At 45.9% G+C, this 19,172-nt stretch overlaps 1 protein-coding gene across 3 annotated transcripts in view; it reads left to right on the top strand.

Moving 5' to 3' along the window:
* Positions 1-13,111, top strand: part of LOC144147865 (tachykinin-like peptides receptor 99D) — an 892,456-nt gene extending 879,345 nt beyond the window's left edge. For all 3 annotated transcript variants that reach the window (XM_077679594.1, XM_077679592.1, XM_077679593.1), the window contains 2 exons: positions 5,109-5,305; positions 10,238-13,111. In XM_077679594.1, the coding sequence (XP_077535720.1) occupies positions 5,109-5,305; positions 10,238-10,490 (450 nt within the window). In that variant the 3' untranslated portion in view covers positions 10,491-13,111. The remainder of the gene's footprint in view (positions 1-5,108; positions 5,306-10,237) is intronic.
* The last annotated feature ends 6,061 nt before the right edge of the window (positions 13,112-19,172 follow it).

Here is a 19,172-nt window from a genome sequence, read left to right as displayed (position 1 = left end):
GGCGTTTTCGTCGACGACTACGCAGCATACTGTACGTAAAAAAAAACAGTTCCAAAAGAACAAAAACCCAAAACACCCAAGCTCAACTTTTATTGTTTCTTTTCGACAACATGGTAAACATGCGCAAAAAAGGTTATCCGAAAACTGCAATTTACAGCTGCTCGGCTGAACTGGCACGTTATAGACAGATTATTTTTTTTTTTTTTGCACTTTAAGTCATAGCAGCATTTTTTTTATCGTTGGCTCCTGTGTTGCGTTTGCCGCAACCATATACCGTTCTGGAACCGCAGTAATAGTAATGATTATGGTTTCTTTTACCAGCCGCGAAATGGCCTAGATAGGCTGAGCTATTGCATCTGCTCCTTCTTTGAGGCGATCGTGAATTCAGTTCGTGGAAGGAAGCCCTATCCTCACTCTGGGAGCCCCTAAGTAGTTCTGCATGCCCAGCATTCGCGGTCGTAGGTTAGTGCGCGTAAAGACGACGAAAAGCGGGGCTCCTTTTCTCCCTACGCAAACCGTCCACGAGGATGCAGGTGGTTTGTTGGACATGACATTGTGGGAACTGAATGTATAAAGCAATATAACATTATTAATTACTCGTAGAAAGGATAGATGGGGAGACAGAGAGAGGGGGGAAGATAAGCTCGTTACGATCCGGCACATCTTGGGTGCGGAAGATGTCTTCATTTAGGACAAACAACAAAAAAAAACGCAAACAGTATTCATCTCCGATCTTTGTGTGCGCGTGTGTTGGGCCTCTTACCATAACGGTAGCTGCTATGACCTATTCGAGCGCACTTGAGATAGGAGGCCCGAAAGTCAAATAAGCAGGCCTTCGAAGATGGGATTAATAGCCAAGCAATGCCTCGCATTGAAATTAGGTCAACTTGACAATGCTGACGGCGAATGAAAAGCCTAGAATGGGTTGTTGAAGGTGGAACACTGCGGATAGTGTTAAGCTGCTAGGCACAGGTAGTCGCCGCAGTGCCTCAGGCAGTGCCTCACGCAGTTTCGTCGGGGCGCACTGCGCAGCTACCCGGCGGCATGACAGCCACCTTTTTTATTCATGGGGAGGGGGTAGGGGGGCGCAGCAGCGCCGCCTTTGTCTACGGTACTTGGCAGCACAGCTACCTCGCCTTTTCGGCGCAGTCTTTTTATCCTGGTTACAATGATTTGAATTTCTCGCAACCACCAATCCAATGCCTATCCTAATAAAAGAACAGTGTTAGAATTTAGTTTTGCATGTTTGTTTTGCCTCGATGTGCTCAAGGTTTCCTTGGCGCTTTAATAACGTTTGCATGTAAGAGCTGTGCCCCCAGTGCTAGAAGTTAGGTAATCTGGCCGTGATGCTTAATAAAAGGGACCCTGCAACACTTTCAATAAAAGCTTCTTTACTGCGCGTCTGGAAGCACTGCGAAAGCTACAGTTATCGCCAGCACAGAGCCGTACTCCGTGATTTGCTCGTGGAACCAGATACGCCTTCCGTTTCTGCTTTTCTTTTGTGGCTTTATTTTTAAAGTTGCTATCGAAAAGCGTTCATTGCTGCAGCTGAAAAACCGGACAACAGCCGCTACATGACCTCAGTGACGTAATTCAGGCCATCGAAGAACGTCAAGACTGGGACAAAGACAAAAATCTTTAGAGCGAGTTTCTAAGTTATCTGACGAGCATAGAGCAGTAATTTTTGGCTAAGGTACTTTGCGACCCCCTAATCTAAGTACTGGGTGTGTTGGGTTACTACGTTCTGCACGCATGTGTGATTTCAAAAAAAGTTGAATTAAGTGTTGCAGGGTCCCTCTAGGAGGCCAGACATTTGAGGCGCGAGGACATTTGAACCGGTCAAATGCGCACAGCGGGACTGTTTATGGCGCGAGCTTTTCCGCCCCTGCCGGGATTCTTCTTTTAGTTCATGATGTACAAAATTCCAGCGACCAATGTCAAAGACTTTTATCAGATACGAGGGCGGAAAGCGAACATAACAGTAATTACGTTACTGCACTGAAATTAGTTATGTACTTTTTGCGGCAGTGTACAATCTAAAGAAACACGTTTTGGCTCAGGTAATTAAATTTAAATATAATTCTGAGTAATTTAATATAATATTTATCGCGGTACTTATATAGTAAGAATTCCTCGCTTCCTAAATTACTGTTAGAAAGCACATCATAGCTATACCACTAAAAAGCAGATGTTTGGAGACTGCTGTAAATCTGATTTGACTTGGGCAGAACCACGTAATTGAGAGAATAAGGTACAGGCCATGCTGCAGGGGGACGTGTGTTTGATGGGGTGACCTTCCTGAATGTTTTGTGCGCGCTAACGTGTTCGCTTCGTTGCGCTTAATTTCAAGCTGTGACGGACCCTTCCAGAGACAACCAAAAGGTTAACGCTCGCTTGGTTTCACGCCATGAGTGGTTCTTAAGTTAGCGCGGTAATACGAAAGCACTAGTTGACTCGGTACGTCAAAAATCCGCCGTCCCTAGCGGCACACAACCAGCCGACGGCGCAAAGAAAAATATTGGGTAAAACGGAAATCAGGTGAGTCTGGGTCTGTATGAGAATGGAATTCAGGGCCTCCAGAATGCGAAACGAGCGTGCATGCCCAACGCCACGGCGTTTTCGATGGCTCCAGCTGGCTAAAGGGCGACCTAGTGAATACGTTGTGGCCTTCGACTCAGGAACGTGTACTGGCGCCCACATATATCAGCAGCGTTAGCGGAGTGGCTAAGTGTCCTGTCTCCTTGGCGATGCGAACGCGGGAACGCGCCGGCCTGACGTTTGCCCCTTGCGTTACGCTTTGGTCTCTAACGTCTCTAACCGGTATTACAGCTTGACGTACAATGGATTTCAGTTTGTACGCGATAAGGCTCAAAGTTAAGGCCACGTAACGTTAAGCCTACATACGGGCAAGCAATGTCGATCGACGATGGCTCTCAGCAAAAATCTATACCCCCCCCCCCCTCATCCCTCCAACACCCCAGTCGAAATTGACGACAAAAGATATTTCTGTAGTATGTAGTGTTTTCGCGTGCCGTATTGTCGTCTTGCCGTATTCTCGTCATGACGTGATGCTGATGTTCTGCCGTGTGTGGTATTCCTATCCTCATTTTGATGTTCTGTCGTGCGGAATTCCTGTCTTGTCGTGAACCTGATGTTCCATCAGTAGTTGCATATGGTTTGAATGTTGTTGCCTGTTGTGAAGAGTAGCGTAAACGGCAGTTCTGTTGGGACTACAAAAATATTTTTCGTTGAGAAAATTGGCCTTGTCATTACAACAGAAATGTGCGTCGCAACAACAGGACTTATTTTATCACAACAAAGTTTTTTTGTCGTACGACAGGAATTCTTGTTAGGTATTTGCGGTATTGTTGCTGTGATTTTAGACTGGGACCCCCCTGACATCCCCTCCCAGTAGTATTTCAACACTCCCCCTAAAAAGCTTCCACAACCACCAGCACCCTGCCCAGGGATTTATACGCCCCCCCCCCCTCCCAACCACCCCCAACACCCCCCGAGAGGATTTCGACACCCCCCCCCCCCCCCAAAAAAAAATGAAATTCTGGATAAACCCCTTATTCTCAGGCATAATATTCGGGAGAAAAACGAAAATTGGCCCCGTATCTGCTCGTTTCGCAGCATGTGTCGTCGAAAGACGGTAGCCTTCTGCAGCCCCTGCAACGTAACTGCCTCTCCTTTCTTCCCCGCCCACCTCTCACGTTGTTCCCACCCCGTCCCAGTCCTTCCATGATAACCACAATAGAGGTTTGCTGAATTTAATTCAATTTTCCCGCGTTCGCACTGCTGGCGCTCCATCTGTTGGGACCGTTTGTTAACGTTTGGCTTTGCGCTCGTGCCAGGAGCTCCAGGCTTCAGCGCTAGCCCCTTTTTTATTTTGTGGTTAAAATATTCTTTTCAACGCGTTCTTTCGTTCGCTCTCGCAAAAATTACGTCCGCGTTTATTTTTATTTAAAACATCATTACTAGTATCAGTTCAGTATCCATGCTTTGTCTCGAATATTCCATATGTTTTCTTTTTGGTGAACAATGTTGACAACTACGAAGTATGCTACCAGACTTTTTAGGCTGACAATGTTTTGCCTATATAAACATTTCGTTCAAGAATTCCGAGACTTTTTGCCTGGCGGTTAAGTCAAGGGACAGACAGACAGACAGACCAAAATTTTCTCGTTTAAGTATCCCAAGAAAGACTATCATCTTTAAAAAGAACGTTCACCTTATGGTCGAAAGAACAAGGTCGGAGGGGGTGGGTGAACAGTGTGCAACGTTCCGTATTTGCGCACTAATCCGCGCATATATGAGTTCAATTTCCGGCTTTGGCGGAACCTTAGCTCTTCCAGTTCACTAGCTGAGTTTTCCTTTCTTTTTTTTTTTTTTTTACTTTAAAGCATTGCCAGGCAGCTACTGAGCAGTGGTGAGAAGACGCCTTGCGCACCGAACCTGACTTGCTACGATGGACACCTCCGCCTTTCCTTTCTCTCCCTCTTATCCTTCCCTTTGCAATGTTTCTTTTTTTTTTTTTTTGCTTTCTTAACATGCCGCATTCTAGAGGTGGGTGGTTTGCTAGCACCACGAGCTATTTTTTGTATATGGGGAGCCCACAAACAAGTTCATTGTTGGCTGCTGCGATTGGTTAATTGAGTGGATTGTTCTGAAGCTGAATCACAGGATTATCTTAGAGTGAAGGGTCCGTTAGCTGTAATTTGCTGACAGTATCAGCAAAAAAAAAAATGGGGGAAAATCTTTGTGGGTCTTTATAAGCATTTTATGACACGGCATCACATTTAAAATCGCCAAAGCATTTGTTAATCCACAGAAAACCAAAATGATGCGGTAGCGGCACTAAAGCAAGTAGTAGCAACTGCCTGAAGGACGATACACATGCTTGGCACATATCCAACTTATAAAGTTTGGAGTGAATATTTAAGCAAATGTATCGCGAGTAAACAGTGCAAACTTCGTAAGTCAGGTCCGTCGGGTGTTTGTTAAGGCATGTTCGTTTTATTGTGCACAACGTAAGTTGCAATGACATGAAAAAGCTTTACGCGCAAATGCAAGCACGCTGATCATGGCGCCTTGGCTGTTCGCAGATCGTGAAGATGATGATCGTGGTGGTGGTGATCTTCGCCGTGTGCTGGCTGCCATACCACGTGTACTTTCTGGCCACGCACCACCACCCCGAGATCACGCAGTCGGACTACATTCAGCACGTCTACCTGGCCATCTACTGGCTAGCCATGTCCAACTCAATGTATAACCCGATCATCTATTGCTGGATGAACAGCAGGTACGTAGTCATCGCCACTCGAATGCACTGTACTACGCTCACTCCTGAACGTTCGCTTCACCGCTCCGCGTCTGGATCGGCAATCGGTGAAATCGAAGGTGCAAAGACAGTCAATTGTCATGCCCGGGCTACGATTTCAATCGACACATGTGGTCTGCATTGGTAGACTTTACCCTTAACATCTGAGTGTGTTGCCATTCAGGTGGCTTTAGTGAAACCACGCAGTGGTGTTGATAAACCGTTTCGCTGTTTCCTTCGTGCCTAAAGCCCCTTGAAAGAAACATGTATCACCAACACAGCGACACTGCCCCTTGAAAGTACGTCTCGTGGTCTGTGCTGGGCCTTTGTTGCAAAAGTTTCGTTAAAGTGCCTATCCAGTCCCTTTATTGCTGCCACTGAAAAGGAGCCTGCCAGTAGCGGTGATATTGCTGGTGTTACGACCATCAAGGGTGCAAAAATAATGCCTAGACTTCGAAGAACACTGAGAAACTTCGAGAAATCGTTCGAGAAACTTTTTTATTTAGATGGTCTTCATAGAACAGTAATATCTGGCTCAGGGATTTCGGGGACACCTAATATAAGGACTGGACGGACTTATCGAACTTGTTCTAACGGCATTTTAAATGTTGCAAAGAAGTTAATAAAAGCGTTGAGGGGCCTTTAAACCAAAGTCACAGAAACAAGACGATCCAACACTCTTCACGGCTCATAAAGCTGCTCAATAAAGGCGCACTGCTGTTGCCGGGAGGGGTATATACGTATTCACGGCCCTTTAATTACCGTTAGAAGACAACTTATTTCTATGCTTTAGTGCCCCTTTAACGTCGAATGTGATACTGAAGAAATGACAAAGAACTATTAACAGCGACTTTTTCGAAAAATCAGTAGTTTCATGATAGGAGTCTGTCTCGGTTGTCTGCGAGCGCGAATTGTTCATGGCTTATTAGATTAACACCGATGTCGCAAAAGATGTACGTTTATTTGCTGCAAAACGCAAAGTGCCTTGTCTGGACTTCCTCACTAACTCTCACCCGAGGTATAGTGGCAACTGCGTGTCTCGCATTATTCTACTTGGTCTTGCCCTGATTCTTCGTTTTCTCCCCAATGAGGCATGGTTTATATTACGTAGGGGGTCTTTACGTTCTTTGTGAAATCAAGTTTGCTCTATCAAATTACGTTTACGGGCTACGGAATTACCCGGATTCCTTCGTTAAGTATCGAAAAATGTAATATATACCTTGAAATTGGCAGAAGTATGCGCAGTAAGTAAGCTAAGGTGGGACAAAAGAATACTAAGGCTCGCAAATACATGCTGCTCCTGTTATTGCAATCTGCACGCCAACTTCAGAGTATCCTTCCTTGGCATACCGGTGGTACGGTCAGCAAAAATGGCGAGACTGGCATGAGTAAAATTGCTAAAATCCGCTGTACCTTAAAGGAGCCATGAAGAGAAAACACAAGTTTGGTTCATTCGAAAGATTGCCTCGTTAGAACCATAACGACACCACTTATAAGGCAAACTTCGCTCAAATATGCTCCATAATTAGGAAAAAAGGAAATGACCATGCGACCCACCAGCTCATTTTCCGCAACAGAACCTATGATGTCACTCGAGAATGCTCTGCGATTGGCGGAGGCCGGCAAAAGCAAACGCATGTTAGGCAGGGCTTACAGTTTGCATAGCGAACGCATGTTAGGCAGGGCTTACAGTTTGCATAGCGAGCTAAATGCCCGTGAAACATACTGCACATTCTTTTTATGACAAAGAACGGTGGAGTAAACGGTTGAAGTTCCGAACGAACACGCAAGCGTGTGCGCCAATGCGTACGAAACTACCGTCGGCCGAGCTCGACATCTCGCCGTCGCGCAGACGAATTTTCGGGTTCGAGGCTCTTAGGGCCAACGAACCGTCCCAGCACGCACAGCCGCGACCTTGCTTGGTATCGTAATCCCTTCACAGGAGGTTGGCCGTCATAGCGCCAACCAGCAAAGGTAAAAATAGAAACGAGGGGAGTAAGGAACAGCAATAAGCGACGAGATAGTGACAGTCGTCGCAGTTTCGGAATGGTGTTGGCTTGCTGCTATTGTTAGGAGCTCGTTTCCAGTTTACAACCACTGAAAACTTCAGTTTGTTCGAGTACTTTACAATGAAATTTCGTTGCTACGTTTTGAAATGCCCATGTAGTACGGGCAAATCGTCGAGGGAGTGCGACATCCCCGGTGAGGAGATCTCCATTCATGTGCTGCCCAACGACGAACCTCGGCGAAGCAAGTGGCTACGTTTTGTGAACTTTGCAAACGGAGGAGAAAGAGAGCTAAAGGAAGTACGAGTGTGCTCTCTTCATTTCCGAGGAAGTGATTACGGCAGGGACCCTTACGTTAGCTCACTCCTGAAACATGCTGGCGCTCGTCGCCGACTTCGTCAAATCGCCGTAAAAGCGCTCTGACCTTGGGGGGAAAAAATGCCGTAAACACCGCGCATTGACGCTCGTATCTTTCTGGTCGAAGCAGAGAGCTCGCGCGAACGGCTTTCCATACACGACACCGGCCAACTGGCATAAGCGATACTGCTACTGAAATTGAACTATTGTTAATCGTAATAAAAATACGGCACATACGTACCAGTCTGTATTCGTCCGTCGCGACGGGGCTGACGAGGCAGCGGTGCCGACGGCAGGGCGTTCGTCTGTTGTGGCTATCGCGGAATGGTCGCTTTCCCGTCCACCGCGTATCCCACAACTCTTGCCGCTCGTGCACTTAGAAGCATTGAGCGTTCAAGTTGTGTGAGGTTGTTAAATGCAAGCCCGAGCTCCTCGGCGCGAGTTTTGTTCTCCGGATCAGGCGATTCCATGACTAGGGCTGCGGGTGCACTAGGTTTTACTAGTATTTTTAAAATGGCCGCCGTCTCGGTCAACTCCCGCGTGTGGGTGCTATATGGAGTCGACATACTAAGTATCTGTTTCATGGACCGGCTCGTATGACGCCATGGTTCACGTCACGGAATGTGCAATTTTAGCGGGAGATTTAAAATTTTGGCTTAAATTGCCTTATTTCTCAGTGAATAAAGCATCATTTGCTTCCGGGAAAGCACTTGGGGTACTATGAAACACCTAATCTTTCGAATAAAACAACCTTTTGTTTTCTCTTCATGGCTCCTTAAAAAAAACCTGATTTCCTCATGTTATCCCGACGTCCTCGGCGGGACGATACACATATAGTGTGGCAAGACGAAACATTCTGCTAAAGCCTATAAACAAATCAGTTCTTGAAACATACCACTTGAACTATATTTATGCGGCCCCACGCACCTTCCTGAACCCACTATTTGCGCACCTTACATTGGATCACACAGGACGGGGTGCTGTGTTATTCCACATTTTTTGCACGCAAGGCAGTGTCACTCAATCCTGGCGCTTGTAGAATGCTCTTTGGAAGCGTTTTCCCTTTGGTCGGCTACCTTCCTGCAAAAGGCCTCCTGGCCGCCAAAAGTTTTGTTTCTCGATTTGATGGTTATTTTCGGTGAATGGGTATGCGCAGCTCTTTACCAGCTTGTGCTGATATCAAGTTGCGTCCCAGTCGCGTAAATGATGGGGGGGTTCCTGACCTCTCGTGTGTTCGGGCTTAGGGGAGGGGGGTGGGGGGGGCGGGGGGACCCCTTCCAAGTGTCCCCATCTCGAGATTTATCTTTCACACGTCGTGTTTGAATTGCTTGACTCTTAACTATAGCAGTCTCTCCGCAAAAACGACTCTAAAATCTGAAGCAGATGTAGACCTGATCCGACGATATACGAGAGCATCGGTATAGCTAAAGTGTTTCGCGTGTGCTTGTTACACGAAGAACACTACAACCTCCAACCCGTCCACAATGTGGCCGCAGTACTCCGGAACATGCACACGTCCACCCGCCAGTATTTCAAGGAAGTACAAAGGGTTGACAGGATCATCTCGGTGATGCCACTTTCTTCCTGTGAAGCGGAGCGATCGTTCAATGCTTCGAGAAGACTTTCTGAAAACATGGCTGCGTAGTACGATGGGGGAGGAACGCCTCAACCGCATGACTTTGGCACATGTTAATCAAGACATTGTAGACCTCATAACTTTGCCAGAGTTAATGAAAAACTTCGTCGCGCGTGCAAGTACCACGCTCTCGTTTTTGAACCCTCTAAAAATGACGAAAGCTAGGAAACGTCTCCTAGGTGATCATTACTCATATTGCACGGAATATTTTTTTTATTTTTATTCGTCTTTTTTAAAGCAACGAGGTGGGGCAGGGAAAGGCGCGTGCACAGGTATACCCAATGCCGCTATGTGGTTGCTGTATTGCATGGCCAAAGGTACACATCAGGGACATGGATAGCAAGTTTCTCTTCTTGCCACTGTGTCTCGGCGTTGATGTATGCTTCGGGATCGAAGGAACCCGGCTTCCAATCCTCAACCACCGAAGATATATATATATATATATATATATATATATATATATATATATATATATATATATATATATATATATATATATATATATATATATATTTATTTATTTATTTATTTATTTATTTATTTATTTAAAAGAGAAAAGGTTCCTGGCTATGAGGTTAGCTGTACGATAGAGAAGTCAAACTGAAAAACTTAACAACATTTATTTAACGTTTCGACCGGGGACCGGTCTTTTTCAAAGATCCACCCGCCAGTATATATATATATATATATATATATATATATATATATATATATATATATATATATATATATATATATATATATATATATATATATATTCACCTTTTACCTGTGTAGCTAAGAGAAGTTTCTGAAGGGAGGCCTGCTTTGCCATTCGTATTACGAGCGACGGAGCTTATAGCGGGACCCAAACTGTGTGCGGACGTTCATGACCAAGGGCCTGTGGGGTTGACTCGGGGGTGTGGATGCACGCAGGTTCCGCGAGGGCTTCAAGCGCGTCTTCTGCTGCCTGGCGTTCAACGACAAGGAGAGCGCCCAGCTGCGCCAGCACATGGCGGCCACGCGCTACTCGTGCTCGGAGCCGTACGCCGACACGCGGGTCACGTTCAACGGGACGGCCACGGCTGTGCCGCTGCACACGCTCACCGAGACCATGGGCGCGGGAAACCTGACCGCCGCCGGGCCCGGCTCGGCCGCCAAGTTCAGGAGCTGCGGCTCGGACGTGTGACGAACGCTGCCGCCGGCCCGGTCGGCCCGGCTCAGCAGCAGCCAGCACGCAGCGGCGGCCATCTAGGCGCCACGGCTGCACACCACGCGCGGCCCCTGCTCTGTTGCCGACACCGAGGGAACACGTCCCGGCAATGCCGTGCTGAGCCCGTTCACTCACTGATTCCTATGTTTCACCACATTCTAGTCCCCCGATCCATTTCTTTGTCGTTGCTGTTTTTAGAGTCTGTTTCTCGGCGCACTTTGCTCATCTCTCAACAGCTTGTGTTCTTCCTGAACCAAGAATCCAGAGCGGGGAAACCGAGCCACTGCGCATATTCACGACATTGCTCTTTAGGATATGGGGGCTGACAAGGACCGACGCCTTCTAGAAGGCAAGGACTGCGGACAAAGTCTATAACGGAAACTGATAGAGCTAGTCGCTTGGTGAATAAAACCGCATCGAGGAGCAGGCCCGCAAGCTGTAGTATCTAGTCCGTGTGAAAAACACCCTTGATTTTTTTTTCCCTTTTACCTTAACATTTCAGATAGGTGGGTTAATAATCGGTGTGGTGTCCCTTGAAGGACACAAACGAAAGCATTAAGATCAGGCTGGGATTAAGCGACCTGTGATCATCTAGTCAACTGTCTTGGTTCAGTTCCTTTTTTTTTTTTTTTTTTCGTTAGAAACTTCTGATCGCAAAGCTTGGTCCGCTGACTGAGGCTGAAGCACTCGCGGGAAGAGGGCAGCCAGGTCTGCATGCCTGGTTTCGCCATCTTTATTTTTGACAAACATAAAAACTGCCAGCAACGGTGACTTTGGCAAGCCACAGGCATGGGGATAAAATGCGACTTTTGAGCTTACGGATCGCCATCTGGAGCTTCGCTCATTCGTAGCCCGTTAGTCGTAAAAATGGTGCGCTGTGGTCATCTGGGCGCTTCCAGAGACGTGGCACGGTATGTCCTCCTCCTTAAGCGACGACCAAGTCTCTTAAGTGGCTGAGAATCCACCGAAAATGCTCTGAATAGCCCTTCCTTTTCACTTGTCTCCTTCTTTGGTTTTGTTTCCGGTTTCAGTTCGTGTACACCTCAGTAGTGGAGAGAAACTAGACTGCGAGTGTGCTGAAACCTCCTGCATGTTATCATGACGTGTCATGCGTATACGTATTGGAGACTAGGGCAACTGTTTTATAGTATCAGCTGTACTGTTTAGATGACTTACTTGTGTGTGTGTGCGTGTGGGTTTTTTTTATATACATTTTTGGCGCCAGGCAAGATAATCCGGGTATCTACTAATAATTGAGGCTGTTTTCGAGCGTGGAAAACAATGTGTTCGCTCAAAATAGTATTTTTTTAAATGTTCAGCTAAACATTCCGCACTCAAATGTCACCACACTGTGTTATATTTTAAGTCGAGAGCAACTCCCCGAACTCATGCTGTCTCCCCAGTGCCAAGGCACTTAAACCACATATCATGTCGTTCGAATTCAAATTCCCGACTTCTCTCCTCAAATACAAGCGCTTAACACTTAGGAAAGTATTGTCTAACTGAGCTGCTGTGCCACCCATTAGTCGTATCAGGCATGTCTGTGTGTTTGTTCATTGCTTTCGATACTTACCAGTCTTACGGTCACAGTAGTAGAGAAGTTTTGCTAATCCATGCGCGGAATTCTGGTGCTCGAATGGGGCACCACAATCGACTTGTTGTGTTGAAAAGACCCAGAAACAGAGTGCATATCTGGCGTCAGTGTTACTGCTATACACGCGCACAATAAAAAGAGAAATGGGGTGCCGTTTGTTAGCGACAACAAGGAAAAGGGAATGCTGGTTAGATAACGGAAATGATGATAATGCGCATTTTATGTCCGTATGAATGTTGTTTCGTGTAGTTACCACGCGGGTGCTTTATACTTGATCACCATGCCCGACTTTTCCACATATTACCCGCCGCCACAATCACCGCTTTGTATCGTATGTGCATGTTTCGTGTTCGCCATTGTTGCTTGGTGTCGACAAACTCGCGCATGGGAGAACCCTCAGGCCCAATGTTGCTGCCGACGGCACCCTTGTGTTCCGCATCATGTTGCAGCGTCTGTTCTTCGTGCGATTCTACCGCCGCCCATTGTTCTTATGACCAACATTCCTCGCTCGATCCGCTTGTTTCACCGCTACGCTGTATTCGAACAAGATATCTTGTGCATGGGCATTGAGTCGGCGCAGTGTTTCTCAAGCTTTTGGGGGAGCTAAACAACTTTCGGCGAAGCTACACCGTAGTATAAGGCTTTTGAACAGATTCCGCGCCCGGCACTGCACAAGGCAGCGTGCGAAACCAGTGCAAGTTTTTGGCCTTGAACCGCTTACAGGCATTTCGATTTTTTAGGCAAATCGTACTCACTGTTGTTCACTCTTTTCCGCAAAATTTGTTTCTGTTTTTCTAAAAAAGAGGGGGGAGGAGAAAAAGAAAAGGGGGAACTGCTCCCTAAAGACATGTAATGGCATAAACAACTGTAGGGAGAATTCGAAAACGATACGGTATTGACGTATGATGTTTCCGTATAGGTGTATACACACACTTATATAAAACCATCTTAGCCTGTATTTGATAACGAGGATGATAATGCATTAAAGCCTGAATAAAAGGTCCGACAACGTTTTCTTGCTTACGAATCACTGTAGTGAGTACTGATGTTTTAAGGCAAGCCCTCATTACAGAAGCCGTGGAGTTCTGCGTAAGAGCAGTCGCTTCTTATTTAGATTGGCAGTAACAAAAATTTCCCGCGAGTTAACAGATAAGGCTGCGTCGAATGTAACATATTACTACAAAATGTTCTAGTCTACTTGGGTGAAGGGCACAAGTGATTCGCGAAGTACGTCAAAAGCAATGGCAGCTCCGTGATTTCTTCGACGAGCATAGCAACACTCATGCCACCGGCGTGACACCATCACAACAAGTTTGCAAAAAAATAGTACATGTAATAAAAGGTTCACGTACGATATCGTTGGGGTGCATGGTTTCCATTGGTACTTTTTGGTGCCCGTCCTTGTGTTATTATTGCGCGGAGATGTTTTGCTGCTGTGTTGCGGTGGCATAACATTGAGCTTTAAAGTCATGATCATTTTATAAAGCTCCGATGTGCTCTTCGAACTGCTGAGGGCGCAGTGAAAGAATGTAGGTTTCCCATTATTTTTCATTCGATAATCATGGGGTCTTATTGCAATTACCTTTCTTTGCTGTGCCCGATTTCTTGTCAAGCCCGAAGCCCTGTCACAAAAAAAAAACGTAGTAACATAAGTACGACTCATACGATTGCCTACCGGTATTTGGCGATACTAACGTCGCAGGCCACCAACGATCGCATATATTCGCAAAAGTCATGGTTGTGGTTTATTTTATGGATTTGATGCTGATCGCTGTTTTCCTGAAATGTCCGCTCCGACTGTTGTCTAGTTGACTATGCCATTACAGAAAGAATTGGTTGCGTTCTCGCAGCCGTCGAGGTTTAGGCATACAGGGTATAGCTGTTTATAGAAGGATTGGACATGCTTGCTCGGAAGCATAGGAGAAATGACCTGTGCACATGTTTCCCGCTCACCGAACTCTGTTTGTCCGCCCTGGAAACGCTGTAGAGCGCGACGTGGACGGCCGATTAGTATCTACGCAGAGTGCATATTTATATAATGTATCGCAATGTATACAAAGTGGCCATCATGCCATACGCAATTAAACCCCCGCCGAAACGCCCCGGTTTCCCGTTCACCACCGAAGAAGTGGCTAACCGAACCCTGAAGCGACGAATAAACTGGCTGCTCTGAGATGAAGCCTGACTGACATCAATTTGAGAACTCCCTACTCAACCAAATGGGGAGTTTAATCACGCATTTAAAGCTTTATTATAGCGATTCAAGCAAAGCTCCTGCAGGCAAAGCCTACTATGTGGTGAAGGTAGTCTCTCCTTCGTTTCATTGTAACCCTACGTTTGTTGTTTTGCTTTCTGTAGGAATATAATCGACCCTAACAATCCGTACGTGTTTTCCTTTTTTGTTTTCACATCTGACCCGCTCCTCAACTGTAAGATGTTCTCGTTTTCACTTTTTTTACAATACTCAGGGCTGGTGGCCTTCACCAGCTTGGATTCCCCTGTTGGCGGCAACAATTTTGATGTTTCAAAACCGGCGTTCTGCACTAGAAAGGGTGTACGACAGTGTACCTCCCCTATCTGTCGTGCTTATATCGGTACCGAAACATTTTTTTGACATTTCGTCACTTAAGTTCTCATATCAGGCTTTCAGCAAAGGTATCAAGCCGGAATTCTTTTCGCTCACTGTTCAACAAGTTACGGGTCAAACATTTTGGTTCGATTCAGGTTCACCTCCGAACCAAATAAAGAACGGTTCAAGTAAGTTCAAACCGCATTGAGTCGGTTCATTCCCATTACGGTTAGGCGGCCAGCTCGGTTTTTAACTCTGCCAAATTTTCAATCTAATGAAAACAGCAGACCCAACGAAACAAAGTATAAAATACACGACGAGTGTCTTATGCAACTTATGTGCATTAATATAGGCCACTCTTCATTGCGTGTTTGTTATTCAGAGGTATCTGCTAGATTCGTTTGGTATTCCCTATTTATTTATTTATTTATTTATTTATTTATTTATTTATTTATTTATTTATTAAATCAAAGCTTTATACCTCTACCAGCCAACGGTGTTTTCACGGCATCCTGGACAATAATCTCTCAACGCGGTGGAGGCGGCGGCGCCGGAAGGGGGGGGGGGGGGAGGGGGGGCGGAGGGCTTCACTCACGGAGCACACTGTAGATGGCGCGGCGAATTCACCCAGCGTTCCCCGCGTGGTGGTGCCTGCCCGCTGGGGGTGCTTCGGCGTTACGGCTTTGTCGTCTGCTTTAGTGACGGTTGCTTTGAGCCTGTTTTGGCGCAGCCTCGCGTCCATTGCGAACTTCCTTCGCACGGCTTGATTAGCTTGCTCGACAGCACCTCCTGGGTAACCCGGACCCGACGGAATTAAGTGGTCGTACAGCAAGGATACGTTAAGGATTAGTTTGAAGGGCGGGAAAACAAAATTTAGACCCCACATATAGAGACATCTGGCCGCTAGAGAAACGCTACCTTTTGCGCACTGCTTGCCACGAATGGGACGCCGTTTTCTAAATTTATGAATACCAATTCGGTTGTGTTTTAAGAGGTATTACAAAAGGCGCAAGGAGCAACTGGTCCTGATAAATAGCGATTACAAAAGTTCCTTCAGCTTTCTCGCAATCCTCAAACTTACTAAACTAACTAGTTTAAATCGGTATAAATGGGAATCACTAAGCTCACACGCCGAATTGTTTCGGTGTCTACGCTTGTGTAGCGCGGTGGTGTAGCCCCGAGCTAGCACATCAGTATATCTAGGTTCTGCTGTATCACCCTTCGAAAGACGCTCCCCTCCGTTTTCTTTCTGCCGACGCACGGCCGGGCTACGGCGGCGGCGTCACCGCTCTAGCCAGTCCGTGGCCGACGCTGCTGCGTTCGGAACGCCGCCCCCACGAATTCCAAGTAACGGCTGGCAGAATCTCTCGTTTCACTCTTTGTAGATCCACGTGTGAGAATTCAAGTGACGTCGCATAGGCAATTGTTGTGGGTGTCGGTAAAAGCTTTGCTTTCCAACCACCTTCACAGCGTGGATTGGAGCCTATTTATTTATTTATTTATTTATTTATTTATTTATTTATTTATTTATTTATTTATTCAGTCCTTCATTCATTCATTCATTTGAAATGCGCCTAAGGGGCCTGACTGTGAAAGTCTTACATAGAGAGGGGGGGTGGGGGCACATCACACAAATATTGTTTATCATGGCAACAACAAAAAAGCACTTTTACTTCGAAATGCTGCGATGAGGCAAAGCGCATCTCCCGACAGGTGACGCCACACCTCGGGCAACCGAACGAGCTCGACAAGGGCTGCATGAAAGTGTCTTAAGACCAGCTTCCAGGCCGCCGATCACATTTGTTCGAACTGCAGGGGCTGAAACTAAATGCTTTAGTGTCGCAGTCAACACAGCACCCCCAGAAATTTCTGTGCACGGGGCGGTAGTGTTTTTTTTTTTTTATTTACGACGACGAAAACATTTGTTCCGAAAAAACCGCTTTGTAGCCGTACCGCCACGCCTTTAAAGTTTCCGAAGATGCAATTCAATGCTTTTGTGACTCGTTGCTAAGGCGCGCGTAGATGGAGTGCGGAACGAGGGGCCATTTACTGGTAAGTTTTATCGACGGTGTTAAATTGCGTTTCAAATTGTTCTCCCAAAATTCGAAGTATGCGTCTAGGCTAGGGAATCTTGGGTCGAGAGCGCTTTTCTATAAGCGGTATGCTGGGATGTTCGTCTCCTTCTCCCCGGTAAACGTCTGGAAAAAATGAGCTCGCACAGGCAGAGCGCCGATTGGAGCACGCCGCCAACATCGTATCTGGTTGGACACGTCAATAACAAAGACTTGCCCGTGGCGGCAATTTTAAGCCATTGAAAGTGCCTGAAGTATCTTTTATGTTTTATGACAGATTTCACTGGCTAGGCTGATGACAACGTTGATTGATATTTTTTCTCATAATATTGATTGCTTTCATGAAAATTGGAGCATTCGAGAAATTAATGCTTGTAGACTCCAGACAGTTCTAAGCACGGATTTAAACCGTGACTACACACGTGCGTAAAAATGTCCCAGTGAACGGCCCGGTATCAAAAGAGCTCACCTGATAGTCTGACACGACCTGCAGTGCCGATTCGGGATGGTAAGGTTGCAATTTGAACAATTTGAAGTTTCGAATGGCTCGCCTAATCGGTTCAGGGTGGGTCAGTGATCCAATTCCAAGTGCTTCCTTCGGTTTCTTCCGGTTGGTTTTCAGCCCCAAGGTGGAGGCGTCAAACATTTCGGTTTGGGCCCTGCTCCGATTCGAGAAAAAGCAAGCGATTAAGTTTCGGCTCTGATTCAGCATCCTGCTGTAGCTAAATCAAGCGATGTTTACTTTTGCTCCTATACCCCCTCATGGCCTGCAGCTGTGCACCTAAAATTTATCGTATTCTATTTTATGATACATTGTCATTAAAGCTTCTACTGGGTGCACCAATGGCGAGCACTGTTAGGACAAATTTCCTTGATAAAAACCGACAATCCTTCCCTAAAGCACTTTGTTCTTATATGTCCGCTTTAAAAATGCTTCGATGGAATTTGATTTGTTCGCACATATGAAGGCGGAGGTCAAAATACTGTTGGCGCTTTTCCATAGGGTTACGGTAAAGAAATAAACCATGTTTGACAACTGGAAATCAAGCGCGCCTGGTGAAGATATTTGGTGGTGCGTCTTTCTTTCCCATGTTGGCGCTGATTAATAGCATTACCGATGTATGCTGCTGTATGGGCAATTACCGCAACGCTGGTGGTTTATTTGCCATTAACTGCATAACCTGCGAGTAGACGGTTATATCGGAAATGAAATCGCGTTTGCGCGTCCTGTCGCACTAAACTCCAGTTAACAAACATCACTGGAACAGACATTTCCGTTAAGCGACCTTGGTAAAATTCCCGCATAAATTCTTGTATACTAAAACTACACTTGGGCGAAGTTTCGTTTAAACGGACTTTTTCTTCGGCGCTCTGCTGTTCGTTCTATTAAAGTGAGTTAATATATGGTAGTAAACCCCCCTTATCAGGCTATAAAATTCCTGTAATCCGCCACCACATCATTCTAAAAAAATACTGTTACTTTCATGTAGAATTTTAAACCAACGACACGTTCATTGCGAAGGAAAAGGGTTGTTCCTTAATGAAAAAAAAGGTTATAATTAGAAGCGTGTATTTGTGTGGGTTAACAGAATACAGATGACAACTATTCGTGGAATTACACAAGAGATTCCGCACCACAAGACACGAGAATGAATAGGTTGGGCGCAGCACAACAATTTTAAAATGTAAGCCCTGATTGAGTATAACTTGCTTTGCAGGAATTTCTTGTGAGTAATACGATGAAGTGCTTCAGCCCAGAATTCACGCCGCATTATAGCAAAGCAAAGCAGGATGAGGCTTTTTTTTTTGTTTTAGCAGCAAACGTGTTTTGGAATTTTTAAATACATTTGTCTTTTTTTTGTTTTTTGTATGGGACGGGTGGAGGTGAGGAACTAAAGAATAGCGAAATTGGTTGCTCTTTGTTGTTTAATCTCACGAATTAATCACGATGCCTTTCGCCTCAAGGTGCAACCGCCCGAGTTCCTTGCCGAGTATTCTGTTTTGAAATTTCCAATTTACTTGCAATCTGCGTGATCCGAAGATGAGCGCTCGCTAAGCAGAAAAGGAATAATATTTGTAGGCATCTTCGAAGAGTAGAGTAGATCAACGCGATTATTCAAATCAGCACCAGTCAATCTAATGCACAAGAAAAAGCTCTAACGGGCCGTTGAACGTTAGCCGAATGGGACGTTTGAGCACGCACCTCATTGAGGAGTGCGCATACTGTATTTGCTCTTTCTTGCCTCCGTTTGGCTCAGACTGAAATGCCTGCACTGTTGGCCGTCCCGCGTAATTCAAATATGTGACAAGAATATTGGGCTTTAAGTACGAAATGCAGTGGCCCTACTTGAGGAATTCTCGGAAAAGGCCGGTTTGGGGTATCGGGAGCAGCTTAAGCAGTGCAACGAAATGTATACATTCCA

The sequence above is a fragment of the Haemaphysalis longicornis genome, unplaced genomic scaffold, assembly GCF_048455015.1.
Source record: "Haemaphysalis longicornis isolate Haplotype H1 unplaced genomic scaffold, Haemaphysalis longicornis Haplotype H1 scaffold_1, whole genome shotgun sequence".
Classification (NCBI taxonomy): domain Eukaryota; kingdom Metazoa; phylum Arthropoda; class Arachnida; order Ixodida; family Ixodidae; genus Haemaphysalis; species Haemaphysalis longicornis.
The sequence above is the reverse complement of the archived record's forward strand: the minus strand, read 5'-3'. Positions and strand labels throughout refer to the sequence as shown.